This window comes from Gopherus flavomarginatus, chromosome 5 (assembly GCF_025201925.1).
Source record: "Gopherus flavomarginatus isolate rGopFla2 chromosome 5, rGopFla2.mat.asm, whole genome shotgun sequence".
NCBI lineage: Eukaryota > Metazoa > Chordata > Testudines > Testudinidae > Gopherus > Gopherus flavomarginatus.
The window spans coordinates 52,373,667-52,386,300 of NC_066621.1; the positions used below are offsets into that span (position 1 = coordinate 52,373,667).

Below are 12,634 nucleotides of genomic sequence, written 5' to 3' on the forward strand. Positions count from 1 at the left end.
AAGTATTTAAACTTCCTTTTCAATATTTCATAACTTGAATTTTACATTGTTATTTGGTATATATTGCTTTAATTTCTAATTGCAACCTTCACTTTGCCACTCTATCAGGATAGGCTTTTATCCAAAGTTGTCCTACCTTGATAGTGGAATCATGAGGTTTTTTTGGGGCCATCTAATAAACCCTTCTTAAAAGAACTCCCTAATATCTCTCACTAACACAGAAGTACATTTCAACCACGATAAATAAGCAAGAAACAATGCTATTGCATGGTTCCTTATTCATTTTTCCTCATGTGCATCAAGTTTGCTCACTTTTGCAAGTAACCACTTCACTACTAGCCCAGTAGAACTTATCCTGGGCTGTGGTGGACTATCAAGCTGGGTTTCCATCTCATGCATCACTGATAATAAAGTTATTGTGGATCAGATTGTGTCCTCTGGCACCCATGCAACCTCAGTCTATAGTGGGAGTGGACAGGTGATGATGAGGGAATAACACTTGCTCTCCAGAGTCTTTCCTGCTGGTGTCTGGAAGAAAATATTCAGCTGGCATGTCAGAGCCCAAAGTGAAAGTTCTGGCAGTTAAGGAAAAAAAAAAATCTGCAAACTGAGCAAGTTTGATTATGCAAATGAGCAAGACAAAATATAGAATCCTTACAATAGCATGTATCATTTTTGTATCTGAAGTTATATGATTATGTTATCTGTACTTCAAATGTAGTTACACCTGGGTAACGTCCATTAGAAAGAGCCTCAAACCATCTTTAAATATTTGGATTTAGAGTAGGAAGCTGAACACTTTATACCAACTGTATTCTTGCATTAGGTGGTCACATTTTTGGCCATTTGGCACATCTCGTTTCATACTGCATACAGAAGCATGTAGAATAGGAAATCAAATGGGTGTGTTTAGTTAATACAGGAAAAATGAACAAGACAGCCATCACTTTCCATGTTTCACAACTTTAATAGAATATTTAACTAGTCTGTACAAATTGAAAACACTGTATTAAGTTACAAATGTGTAAGGTAAGGCTGGAGCACTCTCTACATGCCTGGTCACAGTGTTGATACAGCTGCTATTCAACTGCTGCCAGAGGTTGGCATTGGATGCCTAAACTAGAAATATGCACCTGAAATTCTGCACAACATAAGGTAGCTTTGAAGACTTCAGAGTTTTAAACAAAACAAGAAACTGTGGAACAGAGTAATTTGAATGTTGCAAGTAAACCAGAACTTCGGATTTACTGAGTTAAATTTTGTTAATTTATATGTTCAGAATGAAAGCCCCTCCCATGCAGGATATTAAGCAATAAAAGACAACTGGAAATTTTCTGGTTCTTTGGCTGCAACTCATTTCCATCAACAGCAATAATTTGGCCTATATATGTTATGATTTTTCCCCCAAAAGAGCTGTCACTTTGAAACATGTTCATTTCTTCTGTCTACTACCTTCAGAGAGACCAAATCAAGTTTCCTTGTACAAATACCCATATTTTACGCAAACAGGAAAATATTTTCAAGTATATTAAAAACTATTAAAAAAGCACTAATTCAGTCAAAGTACTTACAAACATGAATAAATAAATAGAAAGATGAACGACATAAATCTCGAATGACATCCCCATTAATGAATTACTTCAATTTAATTGACTTTACTGAGATAATAAATATGATATTTGAAGCTGCTCAAGCACTAGTCTCATTTGTAGGTTGCAGGAAAATTTTATATTAAAAAGGAGAACTACTAGCAAAAGTCATACTGTTGTATTTGTTTTAGCTATCATAAATTTAATTTAATTTGTTAATTTAGCTTCTCAGCACATGTGCTATTCCACAATTTCAATGTTTACCAAGAAAACGGATAGTCTTTACTTTGTAGTTTGGACTAGGTCCCTATGAATAGGGCAAAAGGCTCATCAGAAAGCCTACTGACAATTATTTAGCTAGTGTACCAAAGGCTGTAGAGTGTGCTTTATTTAAACCTCATTTCCCAAATGCAGTGAAGATACCACTGTATAAGTTAAGCAAAAAAGAAAAAAAAAAAAGTTAGTGAAAATCATGCATTTGAAAACAAATTAATTTTAAGCATTGTTAATAAGATTGTGCTGCAGCAATGGAATATCCTGAACTGCAGGCCAGGTATCCAAATATATTTGTTACAAGTTGTTCAAATATCACTCTGAAGTGGTATTTCCTTATTGTTGTTTGCACTCAGCAGGTTGGCTGGAATCTCTCTGTTTGGAGAGGAAAAAGAAAAAAAGTTAAAGGAAGAATCCTACAATGGTAGTTCACTCAGTGCAATTTGGTCATGCATCCTTTATAGGCAACTAAATAGATTGCTGCCACAAAATGTCTACTGGGGAGGAAAGCTACAGGTAAGCATGGGCTAAATCACGAGGTCCTTAGCTACAATTCCCATTGATGTACAGTTGCTCAGCACTTCACAGATTATTCTATTATACTTATGTTCTTAAAATGGTAGCTAGCATACAAGAACTGCCATAGTGGGTCAGACCAAAAGTCCATCTAGCCCATTACCCTATTTTCCGACTGTGGCCAATGCCAGGTGCCCGAGAGGGAATGAACAGAACAGGTAATCAAGTGATCCATCCCCTGTCGCCCGCTTCTGGCAACACAGAAGAGTTTCAAAAACAAAAATTCTCAAGTGCACACATAGGCTCCTAAGTAAGTGGCCCAGTTTTCAAAAGTGATAGTGTCAATGGGAGATGCAGGGTGCACAGCATTTTTGGAAAAAAAAAAACAATTCACTTGTTTTTTTAAGTCTTGGGTGCTCTGTTGGAGATGATGGAATGTATTTAACAGGTTGTGTTCCCCCTCAGATGCCTTCTGCATTGCTAGCCAACTACTACTCAACTGTTTTAACACTCAGACACTTCTTGCCAAATGTTAATCTGATTTATAAGAGCGTTCAGAAAGTAAAAGACCTATAGCCTACAACAGCATAGGGAGATGAAACAACCTGGGGAAAAAAAACAAACACACACCCCAACAAGAAAGGTGTGTTGATTAAATGCTCCAACTACTTAGCTTTACAGTTAACACTACCACACAATGTAGCAGGATATTTTAATCTAAGCACATACTTCCCTTTATTTGTTTCTCTCATTACCCGCATCTATTATAGATATGGGGTTTGTGTTTTTATTGGTTTTTAACCACACACAAACATGCCTTTGTTGAACTCTACAGTAGGAAAGAAAATAGCTATAAGGAAGACATCTTTCAAGAATGACACCACTTTCACTGTAAAATGATTTATATTTGTTAACGATTCCAAACCTGAACATTTGATATTGTAAAAAAGCAAGCATAGAGAATACATGTTACATTCATTATTCATCATCAGGTGCCCAAGTGCCTCTTCCTAATTGTCTGGGTTTCCAAAGGACACCGAAGTTAATTAATTTGCATTGATATAGCCTTAAACATCAGGTGTCTATCCTGTCAAGAAGGAATCCTCATACACTTAACACAGCAGCAAAGAAATGTTTTGTTTTTTAAAAAGTCCATTTGACAGATACTACTTGTAATCACATGGTACTACTGTTTGATTAGATGTGGATAAGAGGGAGAAGAACATGCACAACTTCCTAGCCATCAAAAGAGCCTATTTTTTAAGTAAAGAACATTTCATGAAACAACTGCTTTGTAGCTGAGATAAATATCAAGTCAACTGACGGCAGTTTCCATTTCAAATAGACAGCAGACACATCAGTTAAGAGCAAGATAGATTATGTCATTAATACCATCAGAATTGCAAAATATGGCTAAATTTAACCCACTTAAATGAATAACTGATGAATTAAAGATTGTTTACAACATTATAATGGTTTAGAAACTATATTTTAATCCTACTTTAGATCCTTTTAATATAACAGCCTTTAAGCAGGTAGGAAAGGAAATAAAGTATTGATGGTACTGCTTCCAAGCGGAAAAACAAAACTATTTTATTTCAGTTTTATTCATGAAGACAAAACCCTTGTGTATTACATTTTCTAATACAATTATCCATGTTTTGTACCACTTTACAGCAATAAAGACATTTAGAAAAAATGCTGTTGCTTAATTTCAACACGATACATGAAATTGCATACATATTGAAAAGTTCCCTCTGTAGTAAGTTTCACATGTTAAAACGTAGATATTGTTCTACATGCTATACCATCACACTGAAAATGTGTTTGTAGATCTCTAGGATAGTTGTTTTTCAATATACAGAAATAGTGTGCTTTGGGCAAGGATGTCAAAAGCACCTAAATCTCACTATCTTTCAGTGAACTCTCTTAGGCTCTTAGGAGCTTAAGTCCCGTTTTAAAAAGTAGATAAGGTGCTTTTGAAAATTTTACCTGTTAAATGCAATTGAAATATAAATGATCTAAACCCCAGTATTTCACACAGTAAATTGCTTTATTTGCCTCCCTCACTAAACCCAGTCTCCAAGCACAGAAGGAAAAATGAGAGAGAGCGCGAGTGCATATGCAGGTGGTTAACAGATGTGGGTCTCCCAGACTAGGAGGTTCCAAGACAATCCCCCTTTTCATAGAGAACACCCTGCTGTGGGGGAACGGAGGGTTGGTTTAACTTGAGCACTACCTACATCTTTTGAAGTGTCATAGGGAGCGAAGTGATCTCTTAAAGAACCAGGACCAAAAGTATTTGAGCTTTCCCTTCCTCTTTGAACTCCACCAGTGCAGCCAGTGGTTTGCTCCTGAGCTAAGGCTCTGTTCAGCAAGCTGACAGATATTCTCTACGTTTCACTTTCCAAATGGTCTCAGTGTGTAGCCCCACACAGAGAACATTACACTAGTCTAGCTTTGAAATGACAGAGGCATGGATAGTTGTACTAAGGTTCACATAAAACCATCCAAGTTGCACTTGCCTTGTCAGGTGCAGACGGAAAGTGATCTTCATTACAGATACAGTTGCCTGGGAATCCAGTAGCAGCCTAGGAATCTAACAGTACTCTCAAATTGAGAAGCTGTTACAAATTGCAGCTCTTCTTCCTGCTACTGGTCTGCCCTGAGCCTCCCTTCCAAGTCTGCAGCCCCTTACCTCCTATGTGGTCACTACATGCAGACAGGTTTGCTGGACAGTAGCACCAGGAGGAATCAGTGCTGGCATGTGCTGAGCACTGGTCACATGGAGGTTTGCAAGGCAGCAGTCAGAGAAGATAAATCCCAGCACCTTCCTTCCCTGGCTGCAGCCTTGAAAACCTGCCTGCAGGTGGCACCTTTCTTCCGGGATAGGTTGCTAATAAGTCGCACACTGCTGCCAATATCCAAATCCTATTACTACAGATGTTAATGGGATGGGATTGATTTCAAGTAAAACACTGCAATTAACCAGAAGTTGCATGAAGCAGTGAAATTGACAAGAATGACAGCCAGCAACCAATGTAAATAATGCACTGTCTACAGAGACCCCGCTTAGCCCTAACTACACCAACATGAGAGACGCAGAGTTTGAGTTATGTTGGTGTAGGGCACTTACTTCGGCAAGACCAAGGCAGTAGCCAATACACTGACATAGTTCTGTTGATATAAGCTGCCCTACGTTGGCCTAGCTGTGTACTGTAGATCAGGGCTGAGTTAGTCACTGAGCTCTACGTTCGAGGAGTGGTCCTCTGCTGTACTTGTAACTCCAAATTTGCAGTGTGTTGAAGACGAGAGGAAAGAACAAGACAGATCCAAGACACTGCAATCTTCCCTGCTCAAACTGCTTTCCCGGCTTCTGTAAATCCCCAAAGCATTGCAGATTAAATGCTTTTAAACTACACCCTTTCAGAACACTGAACTGATAAATTTAAAGTCCAGCAAATATTTCAAGCAATGTCTCTGCTCATTAATTATAAAGTAATAAAGTTCTGCTAGTTAACCTCAATGCCTTGATTTCCAGTCCTTTGATTCATATTAGGAATAGGTTTATTCAAAAAAATATTACTGACTGTAGATGCGGTCATTCATCTTTCCACCACCGTTTAATGTTATCCTCTCTCAAAACCAATATATGTTGCTGGTTGATTCAAATAATATTCCACTCCTCCTCTCTAAATTTTTACCAATCTGCTTCTGGAAAGCATCCTGTGTAATACAATGGAGTAATCATTTTGTTGCACATTCTAGATTGACATGCATATCTGACAGCTGGTCATCTGCTTATTTCTGTACCCTTAACAGTAACCTGGCCACCAAACTATTGTGGGATCAACAAAAGGTAGTGAGCACTAAATACTTGTTGTCAGAGTCAGGCACAGCAAGGAGAAAACCATTCATTTAATCATTGGAAGCCAGACTATGCATTAGAAGAGTTAACTAGCTCCCCACCATCCCCATAGCTCAGACATCACCTCAAGATGTCAAATCTTGAATGATCCTATTATCCCTCAATAAGTCACCCCAGGTATGATCCTAAGGAATGGAGGAAAAGCAAGCATCACAGCATCAAACAAACTAAGTAACTTCACAGTGAAGTGTATGTGAGGAACTGTGCTAAGAGTATGGGAGTTCTTGAAGGTTCTGTTCATCCTATATATGGAAGACATTTCACAGGTCATCAAAACAGGTTTGCTGCTTAGTAATGGAGGCTTCTGCCAAGGTAGCTTTGAAGATGGAGTATTCTGAAGCATCAACTGTCATCCTCTCAGGAGGGGAGATTTCAGCCCTGGAGTACTGATAGAACTATGCTTGTTATCTGAATTTAGCCAGTTAGCTATCCTTCTCCCCTCAATGACATCATACTCATTCCTTCAACCAGTAAGCTGACACGGGTCCTCCAAGGCGCACACTGTACCAGTTACAAGACAACTAATTGGCTACTTATACAGCCTTTCTAAATCTAACACCTTTATACAACACCAAGACTTTGCACACTGCTTTACACAAGTTAAAGTGACATGGTTCTGCCTGAACACTTTACAATCTAAATTAGACAAACTTAGGACATGTGAGTAGGCAACAAAAAAAAAGCAAATCAAAGCAAGAAAATCAAGCATATTCTGATATTTATATAGCAAATGAGCAATGTAAGAAGGGAGGAGTAGACAGGAATGGACATCAGTGGACAATCAGGCAAAAAGTGGATTTAGGAGGAGAGAGCTGAAGGAGAGCAAGGATTCTTGGTGCACAGAAATGGTAATGCCTTCCCAGGCATAGGGAACAGAGAGTGAACAAAAAGGAAGGCAGCAAGAAGAGTTGGCCAAGTGAAGGGGATAAGATGGGAGAAATGGAAGATAAATGTTTTGTACTGACAGGACTGGAGCCTTGCCAATCTTAAGTTTTATTCTGAAGGACGGGGAACGACTGATGGGGAGATAGATTTGAGGAGTCCAGGTGAGTGTGAGAGAATACAACAACATGAATGAGTTTTGGCAGTGGGAGTAGGGGTTGGTTTTGAAAGCAATTAGATTTGCAGAGAACAAATCACAAGATAAGTTCAGTCTTGAAGCTGAGTGATAGGAAGTACAGTGGAGTTACAAATCATAGTCAAATCCAGGATGTAGGGAGAACGTAAGGAGGAACGAGTCCAGTTTGACATGTGTTTTGGAAAGCAGCAGGGCAGCTATGAGGAAACAAAAACAGAAAGGCACAAGCCTTAGAAAAGAGAGGGAACAGGTAGATGAGAGAAAAATCCCATGCGAGCAGACAAGATCACTCAGGGCGAGGGGGCAGAAGGGAGCACTGGAGAACAGGAGAAAGAGGATCCAATGAAAGCAACACCAAAAGAAGGATAAGTGAACCAGAAAAGTAAAGAACCATGGAAGCCCAAGAAAGAAGATGATCTCTTGGAGAAGTGGGTAGCTGTCAGAGACAGCAGAGATTGATTATAGATAAAATACTTAGATTCAGAATAAGTCAGTGACTCATGAGGAGAGTTTCAGCCAGAGCTGAGAAGGATTAAACTAGAGGAGAGTGTTAAATTTGTGTTTACAACACACTTGCAATCAATGAAAACCAACTAAAAAAGTCACGCTAAAAAGACAGTATAAACCCAGATAGAAGAGAAAACATTTTTGTGACAAGTCTCAGAGGTATAACTTGTGTCCTGAGAATGTTGTATATTCAGTATATAATGTTACCTTGGAGTGCTACAATGTAAGCATAAACTTGCAACAGGGAGGCAAGGAGATAATCTAGATACAAATCTATTCTTAGGATACCATTCATGGGTATCCAGCCACATATTTCTCTCTACACTTTTCTGAACTGCAAATGAGGCATAAAACCTCAGTTTCGCCTAATTTTTATTTTAAAACCAGAAAGGTAGCTATAAACAAACCACATTGCATGTGCTACACATTGGAAGTTAGGTATGAATGGAATTCCACCTTACCTAGAAATGTATGAATGATAAACAGACTTAAATTACACCTAAATGGAAAAAAAAATTGAAAGGAACTGTCAGCATGAAAGAAAGCGAAATGTACAAAATTATACAGGAGGCAACAACCACAACATTCCGAGATAGCTTAAGACATGGTTCTGCAGAATACCACACTCCACAGGACATGCTATTGAATACAGATCTACAGCACTGCAAATGTGTATGGCCACTGTAATTAAGAACACAGTGACTGGTATGATTCTCCCCTGAAGTATCTTTGACACCATTACTCCAGTAATGATGATTTTTAATTCTCAGCTCACCCATCATTGCCCTCCAGCTACTCTATTCAGGAGAGCCATGAAAACGGAGTGTGAAATATTGTTTCCGCAAGTTCTATTCTTTCCCTGTTCAAAGAAATATTTCATCAAGAGTACAGACTTCTTTTAATACTTATTACAAGAGACAGGATTGATTCCTGGCACGGAGGCTAAAAGTGTTTTCTGCAAGGCCTGGTGTATCAGTCCCATGATCTCAAATTGGAAGTTTTATATACTTATTGCCATTAAAGAAATGGAAAGATGCTAGTTTAATAGAAAAATGAATAGAACAGTCTCCTCCCTCTTTTCATTACCTTTACTTGCTAAGTGTCTGGGTGACTGAATTATGGCTGAAAACTAGGTAAAAGGGGGAGCAGTGCCCATATCTTACTGAGTTTTAAACTAAGCCTTATATTTTGTACTAGCTCTCAGCTTTTCTTCTGGTTAAACACAGTGACATGATGGCAGTGTGTGGGATTCAGCAAGGCAACCACAAAGAAAGGAGCAGAGTTACTATAAGAGAAAAATAGATGGAGCTAGCAAACAGACTTGTCAAAGAAACATTAATTCATTCTAAAACTAGACTTCAAACTGGTATAAGATTTCTACCTACACATCCTGTAAATTGATTTCTTTGCAAATATTTAAATATTCACCTTTAATTTTACATAGGAAAGTGGTAAACATATCAATCACATCTGCTCCCCAATGTAGGTAAGTTAACATGTCTAATACTATTATTTATGCAATTTATAACGTAAGGACAATATTTAAGAAAACCTGAAGTTCAGAAGTTAATTCCCTTCACAATACAAAAAGTGTAAAAGAACAGGAATGAAGAGAATGATAACATAGTATACTGATACGTTGTTCATGGTTACACTTTGTACAGTTCTAATGTACTGTAAGTATATATGCCCAAACAAAAAACTAACCTTAGGATCACTCTCTGTATCCTCCTCTTCCTCTCCCTCCTCTTCACCTTCCAATTCCTGTGATAAAAGGAAGAGAGATTAATAGGAGTTAAAAATCAGATTAAAGCAACTGCTTATGGTGCACAAAGCCAACTATACAGTGCCTTCTATTGCATTCCTGTGTGTGTGTCAGCTGTGGAAAATAAATCTACTTGGGTTGGACAAGACAACCAGTCATCTGGTCCAGAAAGTCTCAAATGTCAGTGTGGATCTGAATGCAACATTCCTGTGGAAGTTATTGCAATTGCACAGATTTTTTTTTATTATTTTTTTTTTTAAAAGCGCCTGCAACACAATTCTGAGTTTTGTACTTCTGGGAAAAAAAAACAGCTAGTGGATCTGCCTGATTTTGTTTCTTCATTTCAACCCTTATCTCATCTGTTTCTTTGAACAGTCATGCACCCCACGCACATGCTTCTTTACTACGCCTGGATCCTTTCAGTTCCTCCTCTTGCACATGTCTAACCTCAAGTTGTTGTATCCTGATGGAGGCAGACAGGCTAGCTCTTTCTCATCTGCTTTTACAAGAGTTAAAGCTTTTCGCTGCAAAAAACTGCGACTCCTGTGGAAGCAGGGGAAAAGGAGGCCACCAGTCTAAGAACTGGTGATGTACTGCATTCCAGTACTTGATTAGGTCATATTACCATGGCATTTTCATGAAAAAAAGATTCTCAAGCACGTCTTGGTGAAAGGGGCAGAAAGCAAATTGTTAATATCTGTCAAAGGCACTGATTTGTCCCAAATGTTGCTTTTATATTCATTTTAGTGCAGAGATTTTGTACAGAGCTTATCATCACTATGTTTGTGCTCCGGTAACACTGGAAAAAATTGATCACAGTGGTTGCCATAATGCAAAACTGCCTGTGAACCTAATTAAACCCTTTATAAGAATTCTTAATTAAAAGAATTATTTAATATCTGAGAGGACCATGCTTCATCCCTGGAACAGTTAAAACAGACAGTTCGCAAGTCTTGTCCAGTGTGTCTCCCCAGCATGTAACTAGGATTGTGTTTCCCATTAGCCTTCCTTACAGCCCAAGGTTTAACTTGGTAAACAAGTACACAAAAGATTTTTCAGTGCAATGCAATCTTCACATCTGCCCACAAAACAATTTCAACATTAAGTCATGGTTAAAAAAAATGGACGTGACAATCAATTACTCCTTTGTCAAATATTAAAGAGTTGCAACTGTATTTTGATAATACAGCTCTGAGATACTGGACATAATTGGAATGTGTGTTTTTATGGAAAATACTTAGGGCAAAAATTAGAATCTGTATAGATTTTACTGCTGCTTAACGTTAAGCTATAACGACTATTTTGTAGAGGAGTATGAACATGGCACTATGAAATACACACAGCCGTTTATCCTATATGGGGCTAGATATTTCTATTTCAGAAAGGAGACTATGGATTAGTGATCTACAATCGACACGATAGGCATCTCACCTCCTCTTCTCCTTCCTCTCCTTCTTCAAACTAAAACAAAAATAAAATGTTTAGGGTTGCAGAATGTTTTATGCAATTAGCTACAATAGGCATAGCAAATGCAAGCACTTAGAGTACCCTTCAAATAATCTCAAAACATTTTATTTACCTTCTAAAGCACTAACCCCATTTTACAGGTGTGGAAGGGGATACACAGAATTACTTTCTTCAAGTCCTACAGAGTTGGTGACAACATCCGAAGTCTATAATCAATGTCTCCCAACTCTCAGTTTATCCCGTTCTCCCACTCACTGTAGCCTCTAAACAATGCTGCCTCCATGACAATTACCATTTAATCTTATAACAAGAAAAAGGGTGACACCAAATCCTGCAATATAGCTTTTTAGACATGTGTCTACAAGCAAGATATGCAGTTTCACTCACAACTTGCCTCAGCTCAGCAAGACAGTGACTGGGATATAATCATTAGAAATTATATAGACAGAGAGAATATAAGTAAGTAAAGGAGGAGCCATAAGCCCTACTTTTTAATTTTAATTTACAAATTGAACTCATGGAATAAATACAAATAATGAATATGCTTCTTGGGTAATGTACATTTAACAAACTGAATATTGAAGCAGCATTAAGGAGAAACTTAATAGCATCCTTTATTCGTAAATTTCTTGCTCTTACCATCTTGTGACTAGTATATTTATACTAATGCAAGTTTAAGCAGTATACTGGTGTTCTCTTCTGCTGCATTCATCAGGGTATTTCAGCATAAGTGATTTTACATTGTTTTTTAATTTGGCTTTGTTTGAAGACAAGATACTACAAAAAAAATTCTCATTTCAAAGCAGTATTTAAAATTATTTGCCTAAACCAAACTGGTAAAGGCAATTAGTTTAGAAATACACACATCTTTAAAGAAAGGCCAATCCTTCCTTAGTCCAGAAGGCTTCTCTTCTGCCTTGAGCTAGTGTTTTAAATGCTGTATCTCCTGTTTCCTCAAAAAAAAAAAAAAAAAAGGAAAGGCGTGTGAAGTTGTCCACTCAAGGAAACCAAAGTCTAGATGCTATATTGCTTCAGAGTCCAATCAAATGTGCAGCTACAGCTCAGCAAGCACAGTCACGGCCTGGTTCAGTTCTGTGGGCTACAACAATAAAGATACTGTGGTTGTTGCCTTGTCCAAAAGAAACCTCTCCCTGATTTCAGAAGTCCCAGGCAGTCAATGGAAGGTTTAACAAAAAAGGGCAATGTGACCCTATTCAGCAAGTTCTCAGTGTATCTGCTTTTTCATTTATTTCACTCAAGAAAGTAATGGTATTTACTATTTCAGCCACAAGAATAATAGGCAGCTTTTATGTAGAGAAAGACATACAAGATAGGTGAGCAATATACATACGTTATCATCATCCTCTATTGCTTCCCCAGTGAAATAAAGCACAGCACGAGGGACTATCCTTTCACGGAAGAAGTGCCCAATTTCAAAGTCTGTGGCTAAAGTAAACTCTGAATCTTCATCCTGTAAAACAAGTCAATTGAATTTTAGAGAATTACTACTG

At 38.0% G+C, this 12,634-nt stretch overlaps 2 protein-coding genes across 11 annotated transcripts in view; one reads left to right on the forward strand and one right to left on the reverse strand.

Annotated features, from left to right (window-relative positions):
- Window positions 1-12,634, forward strand: part of SLC22A18 (solute carrier family 22 member 18) — a 224,632-nt gene that overhangs the window by 188,105 nt on the left and 23,893 nt on the right. The gene's annotated exons all lie outside the window — the stretch shown is intronic.
- The window catches only part of NAP1L4 (nucleosome assembly protein 1 like 4), a 50,856-nt gene continuing 39,169 nt past the window's right edge, over window positions 948-12,634 (reverse strand). For 3 of the 5 annotated variants that reach the window (XM_050953729.1, XM_050953730.1, XM_050953731.1), the window contains exons 12-15: window positions 12,475-12,594; window positions 11,088-11,117; window positions 9,599-9,655; window positions 948-2,237 (exon numbers count right to left, since the gene is read on the reverse strand). In XM_050953729.1, coding sequence (XP_050809686.1) covers window positions 2,199-2,237; window positions 9,599-9,655; window positions 11,088-11,117; window positions 12,475-12,594 — 246 coding nt within the window. In that variant the 3' untranslated portion in view covers window positions 948-2,198. Of the gene's footprint in view, window positions 2,238-3,967; window positions 6,693-8,352; window positions 8,391-9,598; window positions 9,656-11,087; window positions 11,118-12,474; window positions 12,595-12,634 lie in introns of those variants that run through there. The other 2 variants (XM_050953732.1, XM_050953733.1) reach the window with 2 other exon arrangements.